The sequence below is a fragment of the Peromyscus californicus genome, unplaced genomic scaffold (assembly GCF_007827085.1).
Source record: "Peromyscus californicus insignis strain IS unplaced genomic scaffold, ASM782708v3 Scaffold_11__1_contigs__length_118956290, whole genome shotgun sequence".
NCBI classification, from domain to species: domain Eukaryota; kingdom Metazoa; phylum Chordata; class Mammalia; order Rodentia; family Cricetidae; genus Peromyscus; species Peromyscus californicus.
In genome coordinates this window covers 75,247,023-75,271,045 of record NW_026294402.1, presented here as the reverse complement: position 1 = coordinate 75,271,045, position 24,023 = coordinate 75,247,023, and the positions used below count along the sequence as shown (strand labels likewise).

General features: G+C 40.2%; 1 protein-coding gene across 1 annotated transcript in view; it reads left to right on the top strand.

Annotated features, from left to right (window-relative positions):
* The window catches only part of Impg1 (interphotoreceptor matrix proteoglycan 1), a 116,264-nt gene that overhangs the window by 30,523 nt on the left and 61,718 nt on the right, over nt 1-24,023 (top strand). The window contains exons 8-11 of the mRNA XM_052729495.1: nt 2,369-2,389; nt 4,144-4,388; nt 6,021-6,097; nt 7,319-7,397. Of these exons, the coding sequence (XP_052585455.1) occupies nt 2,369-2,389; nt 4,144-4,388; nt 6,021-6,097; nt 7,319-7,397 (422 nt within the window). The remainder of the gene's footprint in view (nt 1-2,368; nt 2,390-4,143; nt 4,389-6,020; nt 6,098-7,318; nt 7,398-24,023) is intronic.

The following is a 24,023-nucleotide window of genomic DNA, read 5'->3' as shown; positions in this document are numbered from 1 at the left end:
TTTTGCCAATAATTTTCCTTCTGTCATAAGGACTTTAGTCCACTGGAAAGTATGTGGGCCCCTGAGTTCAATAAATGATGTACTTGTGAGCAGCACAAACCTTTGGTCATTGATACCAATGCTGGGGATATTGTTGGATAAACTTACTATGAAGGAAGTGACTTTTGTTATGGGGCCAGATGCCCACAGATGAGTAAGCCCCTAGCAGTCACATATATTGCCTTTCCTTTGTCTCATTTATAGAAAAGCTTATTTATAACTTCACGAATAGCTTGATATGAACATCCTCACCTGATTCTCTCAACACAACTGGAAAGTAGTTAGGACTCCATTATTACTACAATTTTCAAGATTAACAGTCAAAGCACCACTTAGAGTATTGCTTCATCCCTAAAAGCAAGTGCGGAAAAACTATTAATAATCACACAAACAGTGGTAGAGTACATTTCTTCAGCCTGGTGCATAAACATCCAGAGCATCTTTGTCTTTACGAGCCCGGAACAAAACAAACCAACCAACTGTCCATCAACAGAGCCATAGACAATTCTAGAATGTGCTCAGTATAGACACGTTTCTGGACAAAGGAGTAACACTTTTGACATATGTGGCGACATGAATGCATCTCAAAATAACTGTGCTGAGTGAAAGACCAGACAAGAGTGCATTGTGTTCTATTTACATTAAATTCCAGAAAACAGGAACTCAGCTACAGTGACAGAAAATGTATCAGGAGCTGCTTGGAGATGGTGAAGCAGAGTGTGGAAGGGAAGGATCGCAAAGAGACGGGACAAAGCTTTGACGTTGGTGAATGTGCTCCGTATCTTGGTTGTGGCAATAAATACTTTTTCTTTAAGATTTCTGTTTGCTTATGCAAGGGCTATGTCAACAAAGCAGTTTTTCATTGGCGGGAATAGGTTTTGGCCTCTCTCCTTGGCTTCATGGGTTACAAATTGCAAAGAAGCAAGAGGCAGGCCCTGGATGAATGTCTGGTAGAGAGGCAGTCTCTCCTCACAGAGCAGTGCCACTTAGAAGGACATCGGGTTCTCTATCACCAAAGGAACATGGGAACAAGTGTAGGTTGATTTTTTTCTATCCCATCAGCCAGCTCCCAAATAACTACATGGAGACTTTTTATTAATTATGAAAGCTTGGCCGATAGCTTAGGCTTGTTTCTAACTAGTTCTTATAACTTAAATTAACCCATTTCTATTAATCTACTTTCTGCCTCATAGTTGTATTACTTTTATTCTGTACTGTCCATGCTGTTTTTCTGGTTTCTTTCTGTCTGGCTGGCTACTCTACCTTCTTCCCAGTCTTCTCTCTGCCCCCAAAAGTCCTGCCTAGCTATTTGCCATTCAGCTTTTTATTAAACCAATCAGAGAGACACATTCAAAGTGTACAAAAAGATTATCCCACAACAAACAAGTCTATAGCATATCCACTGTGGCCATGTTGTACCAGGAGAGAAGAGTGAAATGAATTTGTAGTCCAGAAGTGCCAGTGACACCAATCCCATCACCTATATGGACTGTCTTCATCAGCAACTGTCATTTAAAATGCAAAGAGAGAACACTGAATATAGCTTCTGGACGAAATTTTAAAATTTGTCTGTAATTTTGGTAACCAAACTGTTTTTCTCAGGCACACACCAGTGGATAGGGTGACAAAATGAAACCAAGGTTGAGGAGATACAGCCCCAAATTCAAATCCCGCCTCCTTTGGGTCCAATTGACTCTGTCTCCCACTGCCTTTGCAGTGCCTGTGGAATGAGGATTCTGTTGTTGTAAACATTAAATGAAAATACATATAAAACTCTTGGTGCATAACACCCACTCAGTAAATGGGTGTTGTTTTTCTCACAAGTTTTCATGGTGAATTGAATTAATTCCTCAACTGATTAAAGCAATTCAAAATCGTCAAAACACTAGCTCCCTGGGTCAATCTCAGATAAGTTACCTCTGAGAGTAAACAAATCCCTTCATGACATTCAGGAGGTAAGGAATCTGTTTGTAAAATGCTTTTTGAAAACATTCTGACAGTAGTTCCCCAAATGTAAGATGCATAGCATATATCTGCAACCTCTTTGAGTAAATCAACAAGTTTAAAGAGAAGACTGTAAATACACAGGCATCTTTGAACTAAGGCTCAAATCCTGATCAGAAACTGTATTTATATCCTGAGACTCATGATTCTTAAAGGTACCATCCAAATTCTGGTGGCAGTTTGTGTGTTTCTCCAAAGTGCTAGACAAACATGAAGGACAATATATAAGCATTTTTGTGTATAAAATAATCCACTGACTGCTTCAATAAATCTTATCAAAAGTCTTTCTCTCTTGCATGTTTTCATGGTGTGTGGTGAAATGAAGACCAAAGAAAGAAAGAGATGGGTAATTTTGATTATTTTTATGTTTTTGAAATATGGTATGCTTCCCTCCACAAATGTATAAACTGCTTTTTTGGGGGGTGGCTTTTTTGTTTGTTTGGTTGGTTGGTTGGTTTTTTGTTTGTTTGTCTTTTGTTTTGTTTGAGTTTTGGCTTTTTTCTAAACATGGTTTCTCTGTTTAGCCCTGGCTGTCTTGAAACTTTCTCTGTAGACCAGGCTGGACTCAAACTCAGAGATCTACCTGCCTCTGCCTCCCAAGTGCTAGGACTAAAGACATGTGCCACTACCACCCAGCATAAGCTGTTTTTGTTTTTGTTTTAATAATTTTCTAATGTAATATCTTGAATGTGGCAATGATTTTTAGTAGTATTATTTAAATGGAACTAATTATTATTTAGTAATTAAAAAAAACTCTCTAGTCAAATTACTATGTGAGATTAGCAGGGAAACAATGACTTGACCATTCTATAAAAAGCATTCTATAAAAAAAACTACAGCCCTAATTATAAAAATGTGAGAATATAGGTGTTTTATGCCAGCATCATGATTTAACTAATTCTTGTATGTTTGCAATGGGAGATTGGCTGGCTGGCTTCACACTCATGAGTACAACCAACTGAAGTCTAAGAATAAAGGAGAGAAACCAATTTGCTCCTCAGCCCCAAGGTCAGTTTGAGGTGGGGAAATGACCCACTACACCTTGGAGAGATCAGTAATGAGAATCTGGCTTTGGCTCCTGCAATTGACTAGTGAAATAATGAACTGTAGTCGCTGACTGATTGTGTGGTCTGAAGAACTGCCAAGAATACACATTATCAGCTCCTGAGGCCCTTAAAACACTTCCGCATCCCTCGGTGTAGATTTATGGCATGAAACAAAAGGCAACACTTTATTCTCAAGGACAGAGCTGTGAAGAATCTTGTTTGGGGTTTGGATGCTGAAAGATACTGTGTTAATAAATATGGTAGTAAATACAGTTAATCATACACTGTGTACCGCTTCCTTTCCCTGTTCTTGCATCTTTTATTATTTTCTTTCCTTGCTCTATTTCATTTACAAATTTTTTTTAATTTAAAAAATACTTTGTGGCCAGGTGGTGGTGGTGTATGCCTTTAATCCCAGCACTCAGGAGGCAGAGGCACATGGATATCTGTGAGTTTGAGGCCAGCCTGGTCTACAAAACAAGTTCCAGAACAACCAGAGCTATTACACAGGGAAACTCTGTCTCAAAAAAAGACAAAAATAAAATAATAAAATACTTTGTGGAAAATAATGGAAGAAAAAGGCCTTAAGAACTGAAGGTCCATTTGGTTATGGTATACATACATAGCCTATTGTGTCGCTGCTACATCATGCATACCATGCCATAGACCCGAAAGGACATATCCTGTAGAAAAAGGGTCAATTCATCTCTCTTTCTGATTGGCACTGCATGACTTTAAGACCACCAAAACCATTGATCAATTAGCAATGAATCATTAGCACATTTTTTTAATATAAATATGTATGGAACCAGTTCACAATCCTTTTTCGAATTAGACTTAATCTCCAGGCTGACATTCTACTTTAAAACAAAGTATTTGTCGATATTTTTCAGTACGTTAAATTTCTGGCAAATATTGAAATGTTCTAAGTTGGATATTCTTTAAGAGCCTATCAGAAAAGAGGTTAAATTGTCCTGAAGACTTATAGCAACACAGAAACTCTCTAGTCTAATAACAATGGCTTTGGATGGAACCTGTCCTCTGCTCTCCACAGTTCAAACTCCACAGAAATACAACTTATGGCCATCTTTAAGAGAGACCACAAAGAAGTACACAGCCCTGCAAGCAACCTCCTGTCTCTTGATTCCAACAAAATTGAAAGTGAAAGAATCCATCATGGAGCCATAGAAGATAAGCAACCAGAAATCTACCTCACAACTATGGACCTCAAAAAACTCATCATCCAACTACTAGATGGAGACCATTCCTTGGATGTGGGGACGATTTGGTTCAATGATGGTCAGTTGGTGATGCCAGGGTTCTGAGTTTATCCTCATTCTAACAGAGAAGCTAGGAATTATGACTATATGATGGATTGTCATTTTAACTTGGGCCCTGTAAAGTCAGTCATTACTAGGACAGGTACATCATGTATAGTACTATTTCTGTTTCTCTTCACTTCCTCCTGCATTTTATTAATCAGCCCTTGGTGGTCACTTTGCACCAAAGATAAGTCTAGGAGAATACAATAGTTTCAATTCAGTCAGAGTAACCATGTTCAGTCAGTAGGGCCCAGATAAAGGGGAGAATGCTTGGACAATCCCATTTATCCGGCATAGCTTACACATATCTTCTCAGCTAGTCAACTAGTCAAGCTTCATAAGGAAACAGACAGCATATTCAGTGAGGTTAGTTTAAAAAGAGTTGATAGAGGGACTGCCCATGAAAATTTTCTTTACTCAAAGGAATGGAATGGCCCCATAAGATTAAAAGTAGCATGACCTCACTACTACCTCCAGGCCTGAGGGCTGCCCACTAATACAACCCACCCCAGAGAGGAGGGTAAGGAACCACTGATACAATCTGTATAAGTCAACCTTCAATGGGATCCAAAGACATAAACAAGATAATCCAACATGCTTGGGACCTTTAGAGGATGCTGTAGGGGGGACCCAGGAGCCTGAAATTCAGACACTGCAGACAGTATAATAGATAGACAATGAAAATGCCATTTCAGCACAAGATGGCATGAAACTATCATTCTCTGGCAGTTCTGTTATCTGATTTATATGAGCAAATCATTATCTCTAGAAATTTGGAGGGAGGTTATGGCACCTCTGAGGCAACAAGGGAACAACTTCAAACTCATCTCCAAGCTTATTTGCTCCTCTGGCCATGTGTCTTTGTTGAGCTTTCTTGGGATATTCTGAAAACGAGGAGGAGGGATGGAGTTGAACTCCAGATGCTCCCATTTTACAGTGTTGATACTAACCATTTCTTTCTTCGCTGGCTAAGTAACATTTTTATCCCCATTTGCCCAGCCAACCAGCCTCACTACTTGATCCAAATCTGTAGACTAAGACTGGGTACCCTACAAATCTCTAAACTACTATTGTTTTGTAATTGCTTTTATTATGTAATCGGCACATAATAATTACATATATTCTTGGAATATAAAGTTATGATTAGATACATGTGTATAGCACATAATGATCAAAGCAGTGTAGTTATTATACCCATCACTTTATTCTGTATCATTCCTTTGTGAACAGAGCATTCAAAACTTCTCTTGTAGCAATTATGAAATATACAATACATTATCATTAACTATAATCACCCCACTGAGCAATATAACCCTAGCTCCTTCTGTCTACTTACACTGATTGTTGTACTCATTAACCAACCTCTTCCACTCTTTCATCCTGTTCTTAATAATTCCCATCACATAAGAATGCAAGACACAATCCTGGATCTTTCCTTCAGATTAATGACCATTAGTCTGTAACTCCAATTTCTTAATGATTTGTAGTAGTACTCCTTACGACTTGACTATTACCACATTTTAGAACCTAAACTGTTTTATTGCCTAAACCACAAAAGGGAAAAAAAAAAAGAAACATTTAGCCTTGTGATTTTTTTTTTTCATCCCAGAAGTTGGTGGGTCATTGTCAGTCTCCAAACCTGTCACCCTGTCGGGGCTGCCCATGCCCGTTGCTGACATCACTGAGGTAAGTGAGTTTCTTGTCCTTCTGTTTAAAACCCTCCAACAAAATAATCAGTTTTACAGACTGAATGGAAAAAAAATACTATTTGTAATGTTAAGTATAAGTATTTTATATTTTTAGGTCTGTAATTGGGAGCCCACTTCCAATAACTGCATTAACAAGAAATTAATTCAAATTACATTTCAAATATTTCTTAGATTTAGTTAGATATTTGTTTCATTTTAAGTCAGGTTGTGCTCTGTGTTTAATAAGACACATTTTAAATTTTATTTTTTTTACATTCATTCATTTATTGGAAAAGGAAGAAGAAACACAGGCATGCCACAGCAGATGTGGGGAGCATGCATGGGGAGCCCAGAGGATGATCTGCAGAAGTTGGTTCTCTCCTTAATGCTGTGGGGGGTCCCAGTGATTGAACTCAGACCATCAAGCTCAGTGGCCAGTGCCTTTTCCTGTGTTTCATGAACTAAAATGAATAATTAAAGCAAAATATAATACTTAACTTTGATTTTCAGAAATACACTTATAAGTCTATTTTTTATTTCTAAGAGCTTTACTTATATTCTTATTTATGGGAGGTGGTAAAGCAAACTAATGTATTAGAAACTAAAAGTAATCAATGCGGCAGTAATTTTTGTATTCAACTTCAAGCTCTGGCAATTTCAGTGTTCTACAAGCTTTTTTTTTTTTTTTTTTTTTTTTTTGGTTTTTCGAGACAGGGTTTCTCTGTGTAGCTTTGCGCCTTTCCTGGAACTCACTTGGTAGCCCAGGCTGGCCTCGAACTCACAGAGATCCGCCGGCCTCTGCCTCCCAAGTGCTGGGATTAAAGGCGTGTGCCACCACCGCCCGGCTCTACAAGCTTTTACTGGAGCGTTCATAAGTAGATATTCTGAGTAAGCTCGGTGCCCTCTGTGCCCTCTTGACATGAAAGAATTTTAAATGAAAGCATGACTAACACAGTTCAAAGTATTTCAGTCATTAGTTATCCAGGAAGACACGCCAGCTGAGAAACAAGAGATCAGGAAGGAGATTGCCTGGCCAGACCATGTTGTTGTTGTTTTTTCCAGGACATAGTTCCAGGCTCCTCCTCCATAGATAAGTGGTACTAATAACAAAATTCTTTGCTTAAATATAAGTAACAGTATTCAAGATATAAGTATAACCCTTCTCGTGCACAGAGAAACATCCCTTCTTGACATCTTTCTTTCTAAATTCACTCTTCAGGATGCTACTCTGAGTTCAGAACTTCTGCTCAGCGAACCTGGGCTTGAGGCAGTGGACCGAGAAGGACCTGACCTGCCTGGTGAGTTTCTTCTCATATAGTCAATGTTTGATGATGACATTCTCTGAGAATCTGTCAATGCTCTTCCTCAGACCCCTGGAAAAAGTCTTCTCGATCCTGGAAAGGTGTGTCTCACCAGCATCACCAACAGAACAGAATCCACTGAATTACCTCCTTCTGAGGAACATGCGGCTCTCCAATGCAACATCCTCCCCTCAGTTCTAGTCCCCAGTCCCCCGGGAAGCCTGGCCACCCTTCCTGGGTGTAGTGAGAGACACTGGAGTCAAAGCTTCACCAACAGAAATCTCTTCCAGGCTTTGAAAGAGAGTCCACTAGGACAAAGGTGGTTATGAGGCCCGAATCCTTGACCCAGGGGTTGAGCTACAGAGGGATGAACCTTCACTTTAGTCCATCATTCCCACATGTCACTAACAGGCTGTCTGCTCTCTTTTAAATGTTTTTCTTAGGTTTGGTTTTTGAGACAGAATTTCCCTATGTGACTCAGATTCCTGAGTTCCAGACATGAGCTACCTCACCTCATGAGTGCTTTTAGTGTGAATTACACATAAGGAAATCACTAAACACTGAAGTCTTACTGATTGGTAATTTTTTGTCTTCTTTCATATTTATTTTTAATTTTTACTTTTTTTGTTTTCTTAGAGATGAGTTCTTACTATGTAACCTTGGCTACCAGTATGTAGAGGCTGGCCTCCAACACGTGCCAATCCTCCTTTCCACTCTGTAGGTTGTCTGGTGAAGATCTTTTAGGAGACACAAGACTGGGGATCTGAGGTTGATCAGCTTGCATTGTAGTTCTAAGTGTGAACGCCTCTGGAGCTGTGTGATGGCTGGGTTTTCTAAAGGCTTTGTTGCTGTTTTAGTTGGGACTCCTTATAAAATACTTCCTCAGTGCTATTTTCTTCATAGATTGTATTCAACAGGTAGGTAAATAATCATAGAACATGAACTTTTCAGGAATACATCTATGTCATGACAGCAGAGCTTATTGTACAAATTGAACTTAGTTTACATGATTACTGCAAGAAAGTATTCATTTCATGGCCGTTATGTGTTGCATTACTAAAGTTAATGGCTAAAAATACTAAAGTTAATGGCTAAAAATAGCCACTTATTTCCTGTAAATCTGAAGTTTGGGCAGTGGTGGGTGGAGACAGCTCTGCTCTACATGTGCCAGCGGGCAGAGTTCAACTGCTATTGAAGATCCATTTTCATGGTGACCTTGGCACATTGCTGGAAAATCAGTGCTTAGCTGGGGCTGTGGGCCTGAGGCCCCATTCTCCTGTATGTGCATCTCTCCATGAGGATGCTTGGGCTTCCTCACAGTTTTGTAGCCATGTTTGAGAGAGGCAGTATTCTAATCACTCGTGGGCCCAGAAACAGTATCATTTCTCTCCTTCTAATGTCTAAGCAATCACAGAGACTCAAGCAGTAAAAAATACAGGCCTTAACTATCAATAGAAGTATCAAGGAATAATTTGGGCCCATTTATAATCAATCACAGTGGATATCAACCATCATTTTGGCCTTAAAATCATCTGAGAGTTGGTTATATACAACAAAACATATCTTTGATAAAATGGTTAATGCTGTCCCTGGATTATTTGCTTTAATTATAAGATCAGAAACTCTTATAATATTGGCATTTCAAGTAGACTATTTAAAATATTGATGTATCTATGACAAATGCATTATACACTTTCAAATTGCTTTGCTGTTCCCATGCAAGTACACGCCATACAACAGTAGAGCTAAAAAAGAATTCTAGAGATAATTCAGTTAAGCCTCTGTGCTTCAAAAATGAGAAAAGCAAAGCTAGGGACAGGAAGCGATTTGCACAAGGTCAGGATCAGGACTATCATTCAAGTTTTCTCCAGGTTATACTGTATTTGCTTGAGTAGACTTATCCTTTAAAATAGTTATCTTCAGTCTGATCAAATAACTCAGCAGGGAAAAAAATGCTAGCTGCACAAGCTTGCCAACCTGATTTCAAACTCTTGGACCCACAGAAAGCTGGATACAATAGCTCAAATCTGTAATCCCAGCACTCCTATGTGAGATGCGATGTAGAGACAGGAGAATCATACAGAAGCTCATAAGCCAGCTAGTGTAGAATGTGAAGAGAGATAAAAACAAGTGAAGGCCTGCCTCAACAAGATGGAAGGAAAGAACTAGAACTAACTCCCAACCACTGGCTCTTGATCTCCACACTGTGGCACACACAGACCACCTTACTTCAGTTTCAGTATACTTTTATACATGAATGTCACAAAGAAAGTAACGATCCAAGGAAGGTTGTTTGAGTTCAGAGAAACATGTAAATAAATGTCAGTAGGCACATACTAAATATTAAAAACCAGCCCTTTCCTAGAACTTTCTCAGGACAGACCAATTTAAACACAGTGCCTCGCACATTCTATAGATTATATCTGGGAAAGCATGAAAGCCAGGCAGAAAAGACCATGTCCAGATTCAGGGCACACTGACCAGATAGGGTTCTATACCTACGTTCTGACATCCAACAAGAATGGACATGTTGTGTAAATTGAATGTAAATGTTTGTCACAGGAGGCACTAAATCACATATCCAAGAACAATCCAGGCAACAAAACGCACCTGAAGTAAAAGGCCCTCTGCCTTTTTTCCTGGAGCCTCCTCACAGTTCTCCAAGACATTGTTCACCATGGCTCATTCTTTTGACTGTGTTCCCACAATCCTCCCTCCTACCATCATATCCTCTTTTTTTTCTTTTCTTTTTTTACTGATTACACTTAGTGCTACCTGCTTGCAAAAATGTTGGCTTAATCTTGTACAGGTCTTCTGCAGGTAACCATAGCTGCAGTGAGTCCATGACCACAATGGCCAAGTCATGTCCACAAATCAGTATTCCACAGGCCTCCTTCCCAGCATCCCGCTCTTACTTTAGTCCCTCCTGTCTTCCGTGATCATCTCTGAGCCCTGAGGATAGGGTTGATAGAGATGTCCCATTGAAGTCTGGCCACTCAACAGTCACTTATCCTCAGCACTCTGACAGTTATGAGTCCCTGAATTAACCACTACCCACTCAAAAAGAAGCTTCTCTGGCCACACTGAGAGAAATGCAGTCTGAGTTTGAACATAAATATTTAGAAGGCAGTTTTACAGCATGACCGTTTAGCAAAACAACAGGCCCACTGGGGCCTATAATCTTCCCAGTCATGAGATGTTGACCAATGTGTAGTCCCAAACGTGAAAATCCTTCCTAAGAAGCGGGCCTCGTTTCTGACCAGAAAGTCTTTCATTACCCACATAGTCATCATACCACTATTGCACCAGCAGACTGGGCCCATATTGTATTGGGTTGTTTTCTTGATGTTTAATTTCTTGAGTTCTTTGCATATTCTAGATTCTAATCCTCTGTCAAATACATAGCTGTAAAATTTTTTGTTCCATTCTGTAGGCTGTCTCTTCATTTGATTGTGCAAAGCTTTTCAATTTTATGAGCTCCCATTTGTTGATTATTGCTCTTTTTTTCCCTCCTGAGCAATCAGAGTCCTATTCAGAAAGTCCTTAACCTGTGTCTATACCTTGAAGTGTGCTTCCTACTTTTCTCGATGACAGATCCAGGTTGTCATGTCTTAATTTGAGGTCCTGGAGCCATTTGGAGTTGAATTTTAATCAGGGAAAGAAATAAGGGTTTCATTTTTTCTTTTTTTTTTCTTTTTTTGGTTTTTTGAGACAGGGTTTCTCTGTGTACCTTTGCACCTTTCCTGGAACTCACTTGGTAGCCCAGGCTGGCCTTGAACTCACAGAGATCCGCCTGGCTCTGCCTCCCGAGTGCTGGGATTAAAGGCATGCGCCACCACCACCCGACTGGGTTTCATTTTTCTAAGTGTAGATACCCAGTTCTAGCACCATTTGTTGGTGTATTTCTTTAATGTTTATTTTGACATCTTTGTCAAATATCAAGTGGGCTATATGGCCTGTGCCTGGGTCTTCTAGTCTGTTTCATTGATTGATGTGTCTGGATTCATGCCAAAAAGCTGTTTTTTATTACTATGGCTCTGTACTATAATTTAAAATCAGGTATAGTAACACATGCAGCAGAATTATTTTTGCATCTGCTGTACGGGGGCAAGTACTCGTAATCACCTCAGGCACATTTTTTAAGATTTTGTTTGTTTTTTGTCTTAAATTGAGTGTGTTTATGTGTGTGCATGATGTGTTATGTTGTGTGTATTTGCATGTGTGTGTACTCACAGTCATATCTTCCTGCAGCTGAAGTTACAGGTATTTGTGAACCACCCAACATGGACCCTGAGAATTCAACTTGCATCCTTTATAAGAGTAGCACATGTTCTTAACCACTGAGACACCTCTCCAGTAGAAGTTTTGTTGGTTTTTGTTTGTTTGTTTGTTTTTTGTTTTTGGGGGTCTTTTTTGAAATATTACTGGTCACTATAAATCTATTTAAATTGCTTATCTTATCTTGGTTTAATATGGCTAGGTCATATGTATTTAGACATTCATTTATTTCTTTTAGATTTTCCAATTATATGAAATGTATGGTTTCAGAGTGAAAACTAGTAATTTTATGAAATCCAGTAGTATCTGTTTTAATATTCCTTTTCATCTCTAATTTTATCAATTTGGGTCTTCTCACTTTCTTTGAATTACTTTGGTCAAGAGTTTGGCAATCTTATTTAACTTTCCAAATAGCCAACCTTTGCTTCATTTATTCTAAAATAAACACCTTTGAAAAAATTATCTTTAAACTTCTTTCCCCTAAAGTTATAAGTATTTTCTTTATTTCACTATTCTGTACATTTTTGTAAATAATCAAGGCTTTGGCATCTCCATTAGGTCACCTGCTAGGCATCACAGGTTTTGCCCATAACTACCTGTCACAGAAACAAACACAACTCCAAGGGTCACAGGGGAGCAGGTTTGTCTCCATCTTCACTTTATTTGACATTTCTAGCAAGTGGCTCTCATGGACCACATCTGTCTTGCAGCTCCTTGCATTATCCTCGTGTTCTGTGATGAGTCATTCTCGGTTTCTTGAACTTGGACTTGCTTTATGTTCTTTTGCATGCTTACTAAAATCCTGCTTCATTTTAAAAACACATGGTGACTGAAAAACGTGCACCACGATACAACAGGGTTTTATTTGAAAGAGTTAAAAGAAAAATGTAAAGACAACACTTTTGCTGAGGTGGTAATGCATTGAAACTAAGTGTACAGTGTGAGTGTATTACCCACCACTAAGTATTCATGTTAAAATGCTTGATTTTATGTTGATTTTATATTGAGCTTCATCTCAATAGCTTTTTAAAGAAGTCAGTGACTGCAGACAAAATCATATTAAAATGGAAATCATGTTTGTCTAAAATATGGCTCAGTTGGTAGAGTGCTTGTCTAGCATGCACAAAGCCCTGGGTTTGATCTCCAGCACATGATATAACTGATGTGGAAGTCTGGAGTGTATGCGACTCTATCTAAAATAAAGTAAAAAAATCGACATCAGAAAGTTCTATAAATTTGCTTGAGGTGGTTCATAGATTTGACTCCCAGCTTCTGAGCAAGCTGTGCACTAGGAAAAACATAATCCATCATATAGTTTGGATCTTCACACTTACAGCATGGAAACTGTCTTCTCCTGTGAGTCCTCATCAAGGAGACAGGCTGGATCTTATGAACCATGTCCTATTTTCATCAACCTCCCCAGCATGTAAGACAGGCCTCAGGTGTTCCCCTCGTGGCCTGGGCTGGGGATCTGAAATGAGAGCCAAGCCTACTTCATTACAGCAGGGTGGAGGGAGATATACTGACAGCCTGCCTAATTCAATGACTGATTTCAGAAGAAATAGGAGTGAGTGTACTGCCTGGCTTACAGTCAATGATCTGTAAGTAAAATTATATCTCATAACTGGGTTTTTGATTAATATTGAGCAAGATGAGTTATATTTGCTGACATGGACCCAGTGTGCAAATATTCTATGTTGCCAATTAAGGACAAACCACGTGCATTCAACACCAGCCAAGCTGGGAATAGGAATGACGACACTTCAGCAAAAATGGAAACCTTAACTAGGAAACCTTCCTGATAAAAAGACACCCAGCCTACTTACTCATGGAAATACATGGAAGAGAACAACAACAACAAAAAAAAACCATAAAAATTAAAGAAGACTGCTCTGAACAAAATCAAGGCTCACACCCATCATAAAACAATCATATCTACCAAGATTCTCAAAGCAATATCTCTGGCTGAGAAACAGTATTTGTCCCCAGTTCTGACCATACTACTCACCATCACTAAAAATGCCACCCATTGCCATGATTTCGCCCTTTCTGCCTATAATATCCCATTCTCCTGGCCTGATGACCTGCAGCCTGTCCACTAATGATAAGCACTCTGATGAGCCGCGTGCGGCTGTTCTCTGAAAGGTGTTCATAGACATCCTTTGCTCCCTGGCTCCTCAGCAAAAAGTCACATGTACATCCCTCTGACACAGTGTTGAAGTGACTGAGGTGTGTGTCTGGGATCTGTCCCCAACTGGATTCGTAGAGAGAAAGAATGTGTTCTTGTTCCTTTTATATAGACTCCTGTGCAAAGCAGTGTCTGGCACATAGCTGTGACTTCACAACTCTTTGTCATCACTGTCCTTATTGGACCTGTCACTGTTGGTCTCAGTCACCTCCTGGAGCACAATCTTTCTTTTTGCCAGTCTTCTTGCAGGTCCACAGACCTCACTGAACAACATTCTTGGGAAACACTTTTTGTCAAAATATGAATGTTGAAGACCACTAATCAGTTCCATTTCATGTGATGTAACAACCCCACCACGCTGATTAACATGAACAGAAAGCATGAAATGAAGGAAGTTTATGATAAGCCACTCCCCCAGCATTAAAAAAATAGAAGGAAGGAAGGGAGGGACGGAGGGAGGGACAGAGAAAGAGAGAGAGAGAGAGAGAGAGAGAGAGAGAGAGAGAGAGAGAGAGAGAGAGAAAGAAAGAAAGAAAGAAAGAAAGAAAGAAAGAAAGAAAGAAAGAAAGAAAGAAAGAAAGAAAGAAAGAAAGACTCACATATCCTAATTCTCCATCAGGAAGGTCGGGCAAGGATGTTACTTAACTTGCTCTACTTTAAAATGAAAGGATAATACAGAGATTTGAAAACAAATCCTAAGAAGATTTAGCTGAACTTTAGGCCACTGGGGCCACTATCTTTGCTCTTCTGTGTCCGAGAGTATGGTTTTCTTGAATGAGCAGACTATCACACATTTTACGGAGCTGGGGCTGTAACTCAGTGGTAGAATGAATACTTAGCATGCATAGGGCCATGGGCATGATCTGAAGCACCAAAAATAAATAAATAAACAAACCTTATTCATAAAAGTCTGTGTGAGAAATGCTATCTGAAGGAAGAAAAGGACAGCTGTTCAACACAGATGTGCAATTATACCCCAACCCCAGATGCAATATCCACCATGCCCAGAAGATAAGAAGGAAATTGAAGTTCTTCTAACTCCCAAATACCAAACTTCTAGATTTGACCTAGATATTAATGGAATAGTAGTATTCTTGGAGAGATCGGTGCAAAATGTAATGGACTGCCCCAAATTGGGCATTTCCCATAAAAATTCTTGTTCTGACTCTGCCCTCTGCTGAGCTGATACTAGTCATCTCCCTCTCTGCCTCTGCTCTCCTGTCTCCCATACCCTTATGGTGAAGGTCAGTGGTCTGGGTTCCCTGGATCATTCCTCACTATCTTTGGTATAAGATGTTTCTGTGGGTAGGTTTGTCTTCTCTGTGGGTGGACATGAAAAGGGAAGGAGGAAGTCACCCCAGGTAGACTGATGGCTCCATGTCAACTAGTCAGCCATACCCTCTGTAGACACTTCCAACAGTCAAACTGCCTTAGCCATCCCTTGCTGCCCCGTGATGCTAAGCCCGGACTCCCCCAGATTCTGCTTATGACTACTCCCAATTTATTTCCAAGTTGTGGCCCATTTTCCCTACAGAGAAGTGGTCTGTTTAATCTCCTTCCAACCTTTTACTGAACAGACCACATTTCTAGGATACAATTCTGCTGCTTCTTCAGAGACAGAGACTGTTAGAGACTCCTGCCTTTAGCCTTTCTCTTTCTTCCACATTGACTCTCCCTCATCACACACACACACACACACACACACACACACACACACACACACACACACTTCTGATGATTCTATGCATCAAACAGTTTGCAGGAATTCTTAGACACTTCATCTCCCATTGTTGCCACCCACCATTTCTCTTTCTACCATTTTGTAGAGTACTCTCTTTCTCCTCCCATGTAGGTTAGGAGACCTGTTCATCACAGGTAAATTCCAGAGGCTCTGTATGACACAGATACACAAGAACAGAACAAAAGAGACCTTTATAATTTCATCTAATTTGTAGCAGCTTTCTGGGATGCTGTCTGTTCATTCATTTATTCATTCAAATATGTAAGAGAATGCCTGGAAAGCACAGATATAAAAGAGTGAACGAAGCAGTTAGAACCCATAGCTCATGGTTTGGTTCCCCGCAAAACAGACCGTGGGGTAAGAATTCCATTGTAAGGAATTCATTTCAGAGGTGCTCACAGGAAATTTAGTGAGTGGATGGGGAAGTGAGTCAGAGAATAAAAGGAACCAGGACAGAAAGAAAGTTATCCTGAACCACTGGAAATGATCAGTGGTATGCTAATACATCATAATGTTCTCAACAACAAAAAGTGATATGTGTAAGCATAGGAAAATTAATTATAAAAATTTGCTGGAGCCAGGCTTGGTGGCATATGCCTGTAATGCTGGCACACCAAAGAAAGGCTGGACAGGAGAATTGCCAGTTCCAATGATAGCCTCCATCACATAGTGAGACACTGTCTCAAAAGAAAAAAAAATTAGTGATAACAAGTTGCATATGATTTATAAGTAAGAAAATCTATTATATTCCTCATTATCAGCCTATATAGATAACTGGTTGCTAAGAAAGTAATGGCTGAATAACAGAAAGGCAGAGGTAAAGCTGAAGGAGTAGTGGACAGTGTCTGGGGCAGAAGCATGTGTCATATCGAAAAGAATAAAGAGACCTAGATGAGCCAAAGGAGTCAGAAAAAAATTAGTGAGGCAATGATGAAAGTCTGGAAACAGAGCCTTGTGGTCCCTGTCCAGAATCATTAAATGGTTTTAAGCAAAGTGCTGATACATCACATTTGCGTTTAAACACCCCATGGCTGTGTGTGGAGAACTAGCCAGAAGTGGACAAAATCAGACAGCCAATTGAATAGACATCTAGGGTCGAAATCTTAATGTCTAGGACTTGCATAAAATGCAGAAGAGAAAAGTGAGTTGATTTGAGTGGTATTTGTGAGATAAAACCATTATGAGAGTTCTGAACCTTGAATGGACTCAGCAAGGCAGGCTGACTGAATGCATTGCCATTTCTGGGCTTATTAGTGGTAAATAGTAACCTGAAACAGCAACTACTGCTCAACTCCAGCAAACTGCCCATTGCCTGTGCACTATGGACATCCATATAGTGCCTGCCTATTGCCTCCTTTGAGTCATGTGTCAATTGAGTACATCCTAGGAGACTCCAGCCTTTATTGGTTCCCAGTTTTTAACAAAGTATCTATCCAGTTTCATTGGTTCTCATTGTTTGTTTGTTTGTTTGTTTTGGGGGGGTTAAAGACAGAGTTTATGGAGCCCAAGCTGACATCTCTATTCTCTCAACTCTGCTTCCTGAGTGCTGGAATGGTAGGTATGCACCTCCATGCCCAGCTTCTTGGTTAATATTTACATAAAGAGAAAGATTGATAAATATCCCTTCTGAGTAATGTTTCTGATTGATTTAACTTTTTTTTGACAAAGATGTGGGGGAGTCATTAATTGCAAGAAGTAGAATGGGTGAGCAGAAAGACTAGAGACCAGGCTTCCTTTTTATACCCTTTACAAGACTATTTCAAAACTACTATAAATCTGTAGTGTTGTAGGGCTGCCTCTCTCCTACATACCCTGATTTAGTCATTGTGCGCACCAGTCCAGGAGGCTTGTTTTGGTGTTTCCATTTCAATTCCGCACGTCTGTCATCATTTAAACTTCGAATTAGCATCTGCAATCCAGCCTTTAGTTGCCTGGAGTAACTGCTACCATGCTGCAGGGGTCTTTGTTGCATCTAACACTAGCTTACAGCCAGGTCCCTGACAGCAGGCACTCCAGCACATGACCTCTCCACACACTGAACAAGATGCATTGCCACCCTATTAAGATCTCCACACATGAGGCTGGAAGCATGTGCCACCTTATTAGGTCTCCACACACTCAACAAGGGTCATGTACTGCCTTACCAAGCTCTGCAGCTCCCAGGAGCCTCTACTTCCTTTCCTACTTAGAGGTACTAGAACACTTAGAATAACCCTGCTGAGATGGCCCCTAGTAAACAGACTAATGACCAGGGGAGTGACTCTACAAAAATAAACTCTTATATGCATCCCAGAAACTAAACCTTTATGACAATGTCAACAGAAATCTTAACTTAGAAGCATGTGACGCAGTTCCTGTAAATCCTAACTGAACTCATTGGATCACCAAGCTAGACTTGGGTGCCTTATCTGGAATGAGGCGATGTTGGTTCATGTCCCCCAGGAAATGTTCACACAAACAGAAGTAATAGGGCTGAGCCTGTATGTTACTAGTTTCTTAGGTGAGAGGAGAGGAAAATCAGCTAGAAGGAGAGACACCAAGGAGGGGTGCACTGAAGTGGGCTGGGCATGAGGCTAGACATTGCTGATGAGATGGGGAGGGACCTCCAGGTAGAACCAGTCTAGGAGCAAAGACGCAAAGCACTGAGGGATTGGGAGAAGAATACAGAGAGTCCTTTAGATCAAGCACAACCTTAAAAGGTAGAAAGAGGGTCTTGCTTCGGGTTTGCAGGAAGTAGAGAGCTAACAACACAGGGATGGCTACCGTGTGGTGCGTGAAAAAGGGAGAGTGGAAGAGCTTATCCTGCGCTTGCCCTAAGACTGTAACACAGATAGATAAGGGTGGAAGCATGGACGGGAAAGATGTAAGCTATTTGATTTTGAAAGAGTTTGAATAAACTAAAAACAAGTTTGAATAACAGTGGATGGAAAAGTGTGAGTCAGAGAATCGGGTCACCTATGGAGAATGTGCGACAACAAATTTCTTCCCACCCTGAGGGGTGAAATTTAATGGAAGATGATCAAGAATAAATTCCCTGACAAGCTGGAAATCTAGGCATGTGTTTCACTTGCTGCCCACTAAAGGCAGAATTCCCTTCTCCAAGGAGCTCTGTCTCCCTTCTGTTGACTCAACTGAGTCGATGGGAAGGAGTCTTCTTGCCTCAAAGTCCACCAATTTCAATCCTAATCTCATCTTCACAGAACCATCTAGAATATTTGTCCAAATATCTGGGTATGCTACTGTGGCCTAATCAAAATGATATGTAAAATTCATCAGCATATTATGCCTTGAATGGCCTCAATATAGCCAGTAAAGACTCAGAAGATGGTTTATACATCATATTCACACAAAAGGCAGGATTAGAACAAACAAAATCAGGTAATAACTCAACAATTCACCTACTGAGAGGAAAAAAATGGGTTTGCCTGATGGAACACCCTTGGTCATAACTAATGGTATTTTGTCATGAACAGAAAGAGCAGATCAGCACTTGTGGGATTGAAAAAAAATCATTTGCTAAGAGGAAGCAGAAAATATACCCTCATCAGGGTGGGAGATTAGATAGAAAGTTGTCCAGAGGAAAGCCAAGCCACAAAAGTGGCACTTTGTGGGTAGTCCTCTGTTCCCCACCTGTCCATTCTCAAGTGACGGCCATTGTACCGTCATAGCTACAAGGATTACTGCCCTGAGTCTCTTAGCATAATCTGCAGAACCAGGCGGATCTCTGTGAGTTCAAGGCCAGCCTGGTCTACAAAGCTAGTTCCAGGAAAGGCGCAAAGCTACACAGAGAAACCCTGTCTCGAAAAAAAAAAAAAAATTAACATCAGTATTATATGGGAAAGGCAGTATTTTTTTTCTCTTTTACCCTTTTTTATTTCAGGCTGTGAAATACCAGTCATGTGCTTAAAATAAATTTAAAACCAGAGCTGGCCAGACCTCTGGGAGATCATAGGAAAGAGAAATTGCCTTGGGGCCTGCTGTGGAGAACTGCAGAAAGCCATGTACAATATGGCTGACTTTAATCAAAGAGGCAGCACTACCACGAGGGTGAATGTCCTCTTAGCAGTCCTGTAGTGGGAAGAACAAGAGCATTTATAAGCAGGTCGAGGGATATGGACAAAAAAAAAAAAATCCCATGAATGGTTTCCTTTCTTTTTGAAGTTTTAAGAAGGTAAAACACATTTCTATAAGTGTCTGCAGATTACAAGTCATACACAGTGGTTAGTTATAGAAAAAATATACACAGGTCACTGAACAACTTCTTGTCAATGCTAAGCACTTCTGCCCAAAGCCATGGGTCATGTCATCCACCTGACTTTCAAAATGTAAATGTCAGGAAAATGAGATCTTTGACTTTAAATGCATCTCGCTAATCTCAGAGAGTTTAACACACTATGACCACTGAGTCAAGCCAATGATAGGAGGAAATGAAATTTCAACTGCTTCCTTTTTCTCACTTGGCATGAATGAGATAGAAAAGGAGCAGCTGTCATTGCTAGCTGGCAAGTCATCTGTATTGCCAGAATCCACTGTACATTTATTGGCTTTATCCTCTTTTAAATGTTAAAACAAGTACTAATCCACAGAACTTTAATGAAACACTTAGTAAATATCAGCAAAAGTCAGCATTCCCAAAACCCGCCAAACTTCATTCATAGAATGAAAGAACAAATGAAAGTATCTATAAAGAGAAAAGCAAATGCCACCATTTGTATCTACAAGTTGGTTTGTTTGGAATAAGCATGGTTGGGGGGGTTAAATTAGAAATACACATATATCTAAGGTATAAAACATGATTATTAACATATGTATGTATAGTCAGATGATTACTATAAGCAAGCTAGTTAACGTTTCACATCTTACTGAGTTAGCTTTTATGTGCATGTGTGATTACACAAGCTCGGCCTATGCTTGAAATTTAAAAAAATTCAACTCTTAAGCTTTTCAAATCAATCATTCTGCAGGATGGCACATTTCCTACATTGGGGGCTTTCTGTGAAAGGTTTAAGGTCCGGAAGGTTGTATATTTGTCCCAATTTTTATATGATCTTTTTGTAGATTCCTTCAATTTTTCAAAGCTGGAGTATCTCAAAATGGTGCACTATTTTTTCTTCAATCATCAATAAACACCTAGTTATCCTAGCGTACCAACAAGAAACTGAAGTAACCATTCTACAAGAGTCCAACTTGGTGAGCCAATGAATTTATTAGGTTTACTTACAAGAGGATTGGTTAAAGGTTACTCACTGGAGTGTGAATGCCCCCCCACAAAAAAAAATTGCCAAAAAGCTCTAGCTTGGCATGGATGATGACTTTCCTATAGACTTATAGATGGAGTCAAGTCCACTCTTCAGTTAAGCTTCTACGTCTGATATACTAGCAACTGTTGAAACCACATGCAGCTGGGGCAGGATTACGTAGAGCAGTGGTTCTCAACCTTCCTAATGCTGCAACCCTTTAATACAGTTCCTCATGTTGTGGTGACCTCCAACCATCAAATTAATTTCATTGCTACTTGTAATTTGGCTACTGTTATGAATCATAATGTAAATATCTGTGTCTTCCTAAAGTCTTAGGCAACCCCTGTGAAAGGGTCTTCAGTACCCCCCCCACACACACACACATACACAGGGGCCTCTACCCACAGGTTAAGAACTGCTGACACAGAGCTTGGAGGAAGGCGTGGAAAGAAGTGGCTAAACTCTCAGGTGAGAGTCTAATGACTCTTCCCACCCTTTCCTAGGAGGGAACAATGTGAACTGACTCCATCTTATCGGGGTCTCACCGGGTAATCACAGCTTCTCTGATTATGATCCTGATAGTTGTTGTACTTGGAGCACAGATCCACCACACATAGGAACTCAGCAAATCACACGTGCCCCTTTTTGCTTTAAACAACGTCTGTGTGCCAAATTTAGGTAGAGTTAATGTACATAATTCCTCTTGTGGTCAAGATACCGCCCCCCCCAAAAAAAAAAGAATGCTTAAGGGAGTAGGCAGCAGATGAAAGAAGGAAGAAGGATTGTGAGCTAGCAAAAATAAAAATGGAATAATCCAAAGGACCTTTACATGGTGGGACATATGTTAGACTCAGAGGGTGTGGGAGACAGCAGAAGAGAAATTGCATGTGCTAAAGAAACTGAAAATAAAGCCTGGGGATGGTGGTGGTGCATGCCTTTAATTCCAGCACAAGAGGGGAGGGCAGGTGGATCTCTGTGAGTTAAAGGTTAGTGTGGTCTACAAAGCAAGTTCCAGGAGTTACACAGAGAAATCCTGTCTCAAAAAGAAAAGAAAGAGAGAGAGAGAGAGAGAGAGAGAGAGAGAGAGAGAGAGAGAAAGAAAGAAAGAAAGAAAGAAAGAAAAAAGAAAGAAAGAAAGAAAGAAAGAAAGAAAGAAAGAAAGAAAAAAAGAGGAGTGGGGAGTAAGAAAGAAGAAACTGGAAACAGGTCAAGTACTCAGCAGAACATCCAAGGTGGTAGAAACATCCATGCTGGGAATGAAGTTTCCTAGAAGGGAAGCTGTGAGCTGACTTTGACTTGAGAACCTCCCTGTGAGAATCAACTTCAAAGAACCTTTCATTTGGAAACTAGAGTATGGAAGAACACACTCAGCCATGGAGGAAAGTGAGAATTCATTAGCGGAAATGCATTCACCATGCACTGTAGTCGGAAGTTTCTCCGGTCCTGCCCAGCCCTGTGTTCGGGACGAATCTCTCCCACTTGTGTCCTGCAGCCACTTGATCCCAAGTAAACACACAGAGGCTTATATTATTTACAAACCGTATGGCCTATGGCTAAGGATTCTTGCTAGCCAGCTCTTTCATCTTAACTTAACCCATTTCTATTAATCTATGTATTGCCACATGGTCATAGCATTACCAATCTGCTGGCATGTTGCTCCTTGGGCGGCAGGCTGGTATCTCTCTCGCCTCTGCCTTTCTTCTTCCTGTCTCTTTCTTGGATTTCCTGCCTGGCTATAACCTGACTTGCCATAGGCCAGAGCAGCTTCTTTGTTGACCAATCATAGCAACAAATATTCACAGTGTGCAGAAAGACACTCCACAGCAATGCATACTTGACAAAAGTAGCTGCTGCTACTCCTTAGACCTCTAACTTGCTAATATTCCCATAAACTGTACTGCTGATTCCAGAGCTGCTCTAAGAGGCTATCCAGTACAAGTGGCTTCCCAGGGAAATGAGAGAGAAAACAGTTAAGCAACAAGACTTGAGTATCAGGCTGAAGTCAAAAGGTCCTCACCCTCTCCCCAGGAGATGACAAGGTAAGGAAGATGGAAGACCTTTGACAGGGCTTGGCTACATTTCATCCCAGGTAAATCAGGTCCTATAAGGCCATCTCTAGTGGCATTACTTCCTTGACAGGCAAAGAGGACCTTAGGACTAACCAAAGGAAACTGGACGGCATGGCAGCAACAGACCCTCCATCTTTACTGGCACCATGAGGAATGGAATTCCCCACTAAAATGGGGGAGAAATTGTATTTTGAAACTGCTTTCCTGAGATTTAATTGTATGTTAGCTGTCTTATTTATGGAACAATTTGACCACTGTTCACACATATAAAATGTATGTCTCCTCTTATTTCATTATATATGAAAAATATGTCTATTTCCCATTGCTGCTTGTTTGATTTTTTTTTTTAAGTTTGTATCCTTCATACATAAACTATTAAATTTCCCAGTTCATTTTCCCCTGGGAAGTCTCATTTTATGTCCTCTCTGTTAACTTTTTCTACTTGCTCCTGTGAGGCACAGGCTAGGCAAGATATCCAATGTGATAGTTTATGCATTTTACAGGCATATTCTTGTAATGGTACGTTTCAGCCTTCACTGTTGGTAACTGCTCTGCTTGGCAAGGACAGGTTGTATCGTGCCACCGTTTCGCTGGACTTGAAGTCCATTTTCCTAAAACTTTCTTTGCAAACTCATGATCTGCAGGGAGGCCTTATTATCAAGAGTCCCATCTGGGTCTGAGTCTTGAGTAACCTCATCAATTCTAGACCCATTTGTCCAGAATTGAGCGAACCTAGAATTTTCTCTCAGACCTTATTATATATTAAAATTCACAGTGAGATCTTTTTCAACTCCCTAGAATCTTCCTGTAAAGATTTGTCTGACACTTTTTCTTGAAATTCATCTCCCCCAAATCTCAACACACCCTCTGACCATGTGTGATATTGAAGCACCCAGAGGCAGAGCTGGGGTTAGCATGCTGGGATCGAGACTGTAACCTTGGGTGTCCAAGTTAAGAGGTATCGCGCAATTATTCAGTAATGAAGATAATATTTAAATGTAGTATTTCAAAAAATGTGAACTCAGTGGAAAGAATTCACAATGCAAAACTATCCAAATTTTAGGTACAGATACTCTGTAGTTTGTCTCACAGTCCTGCGGTAATGAC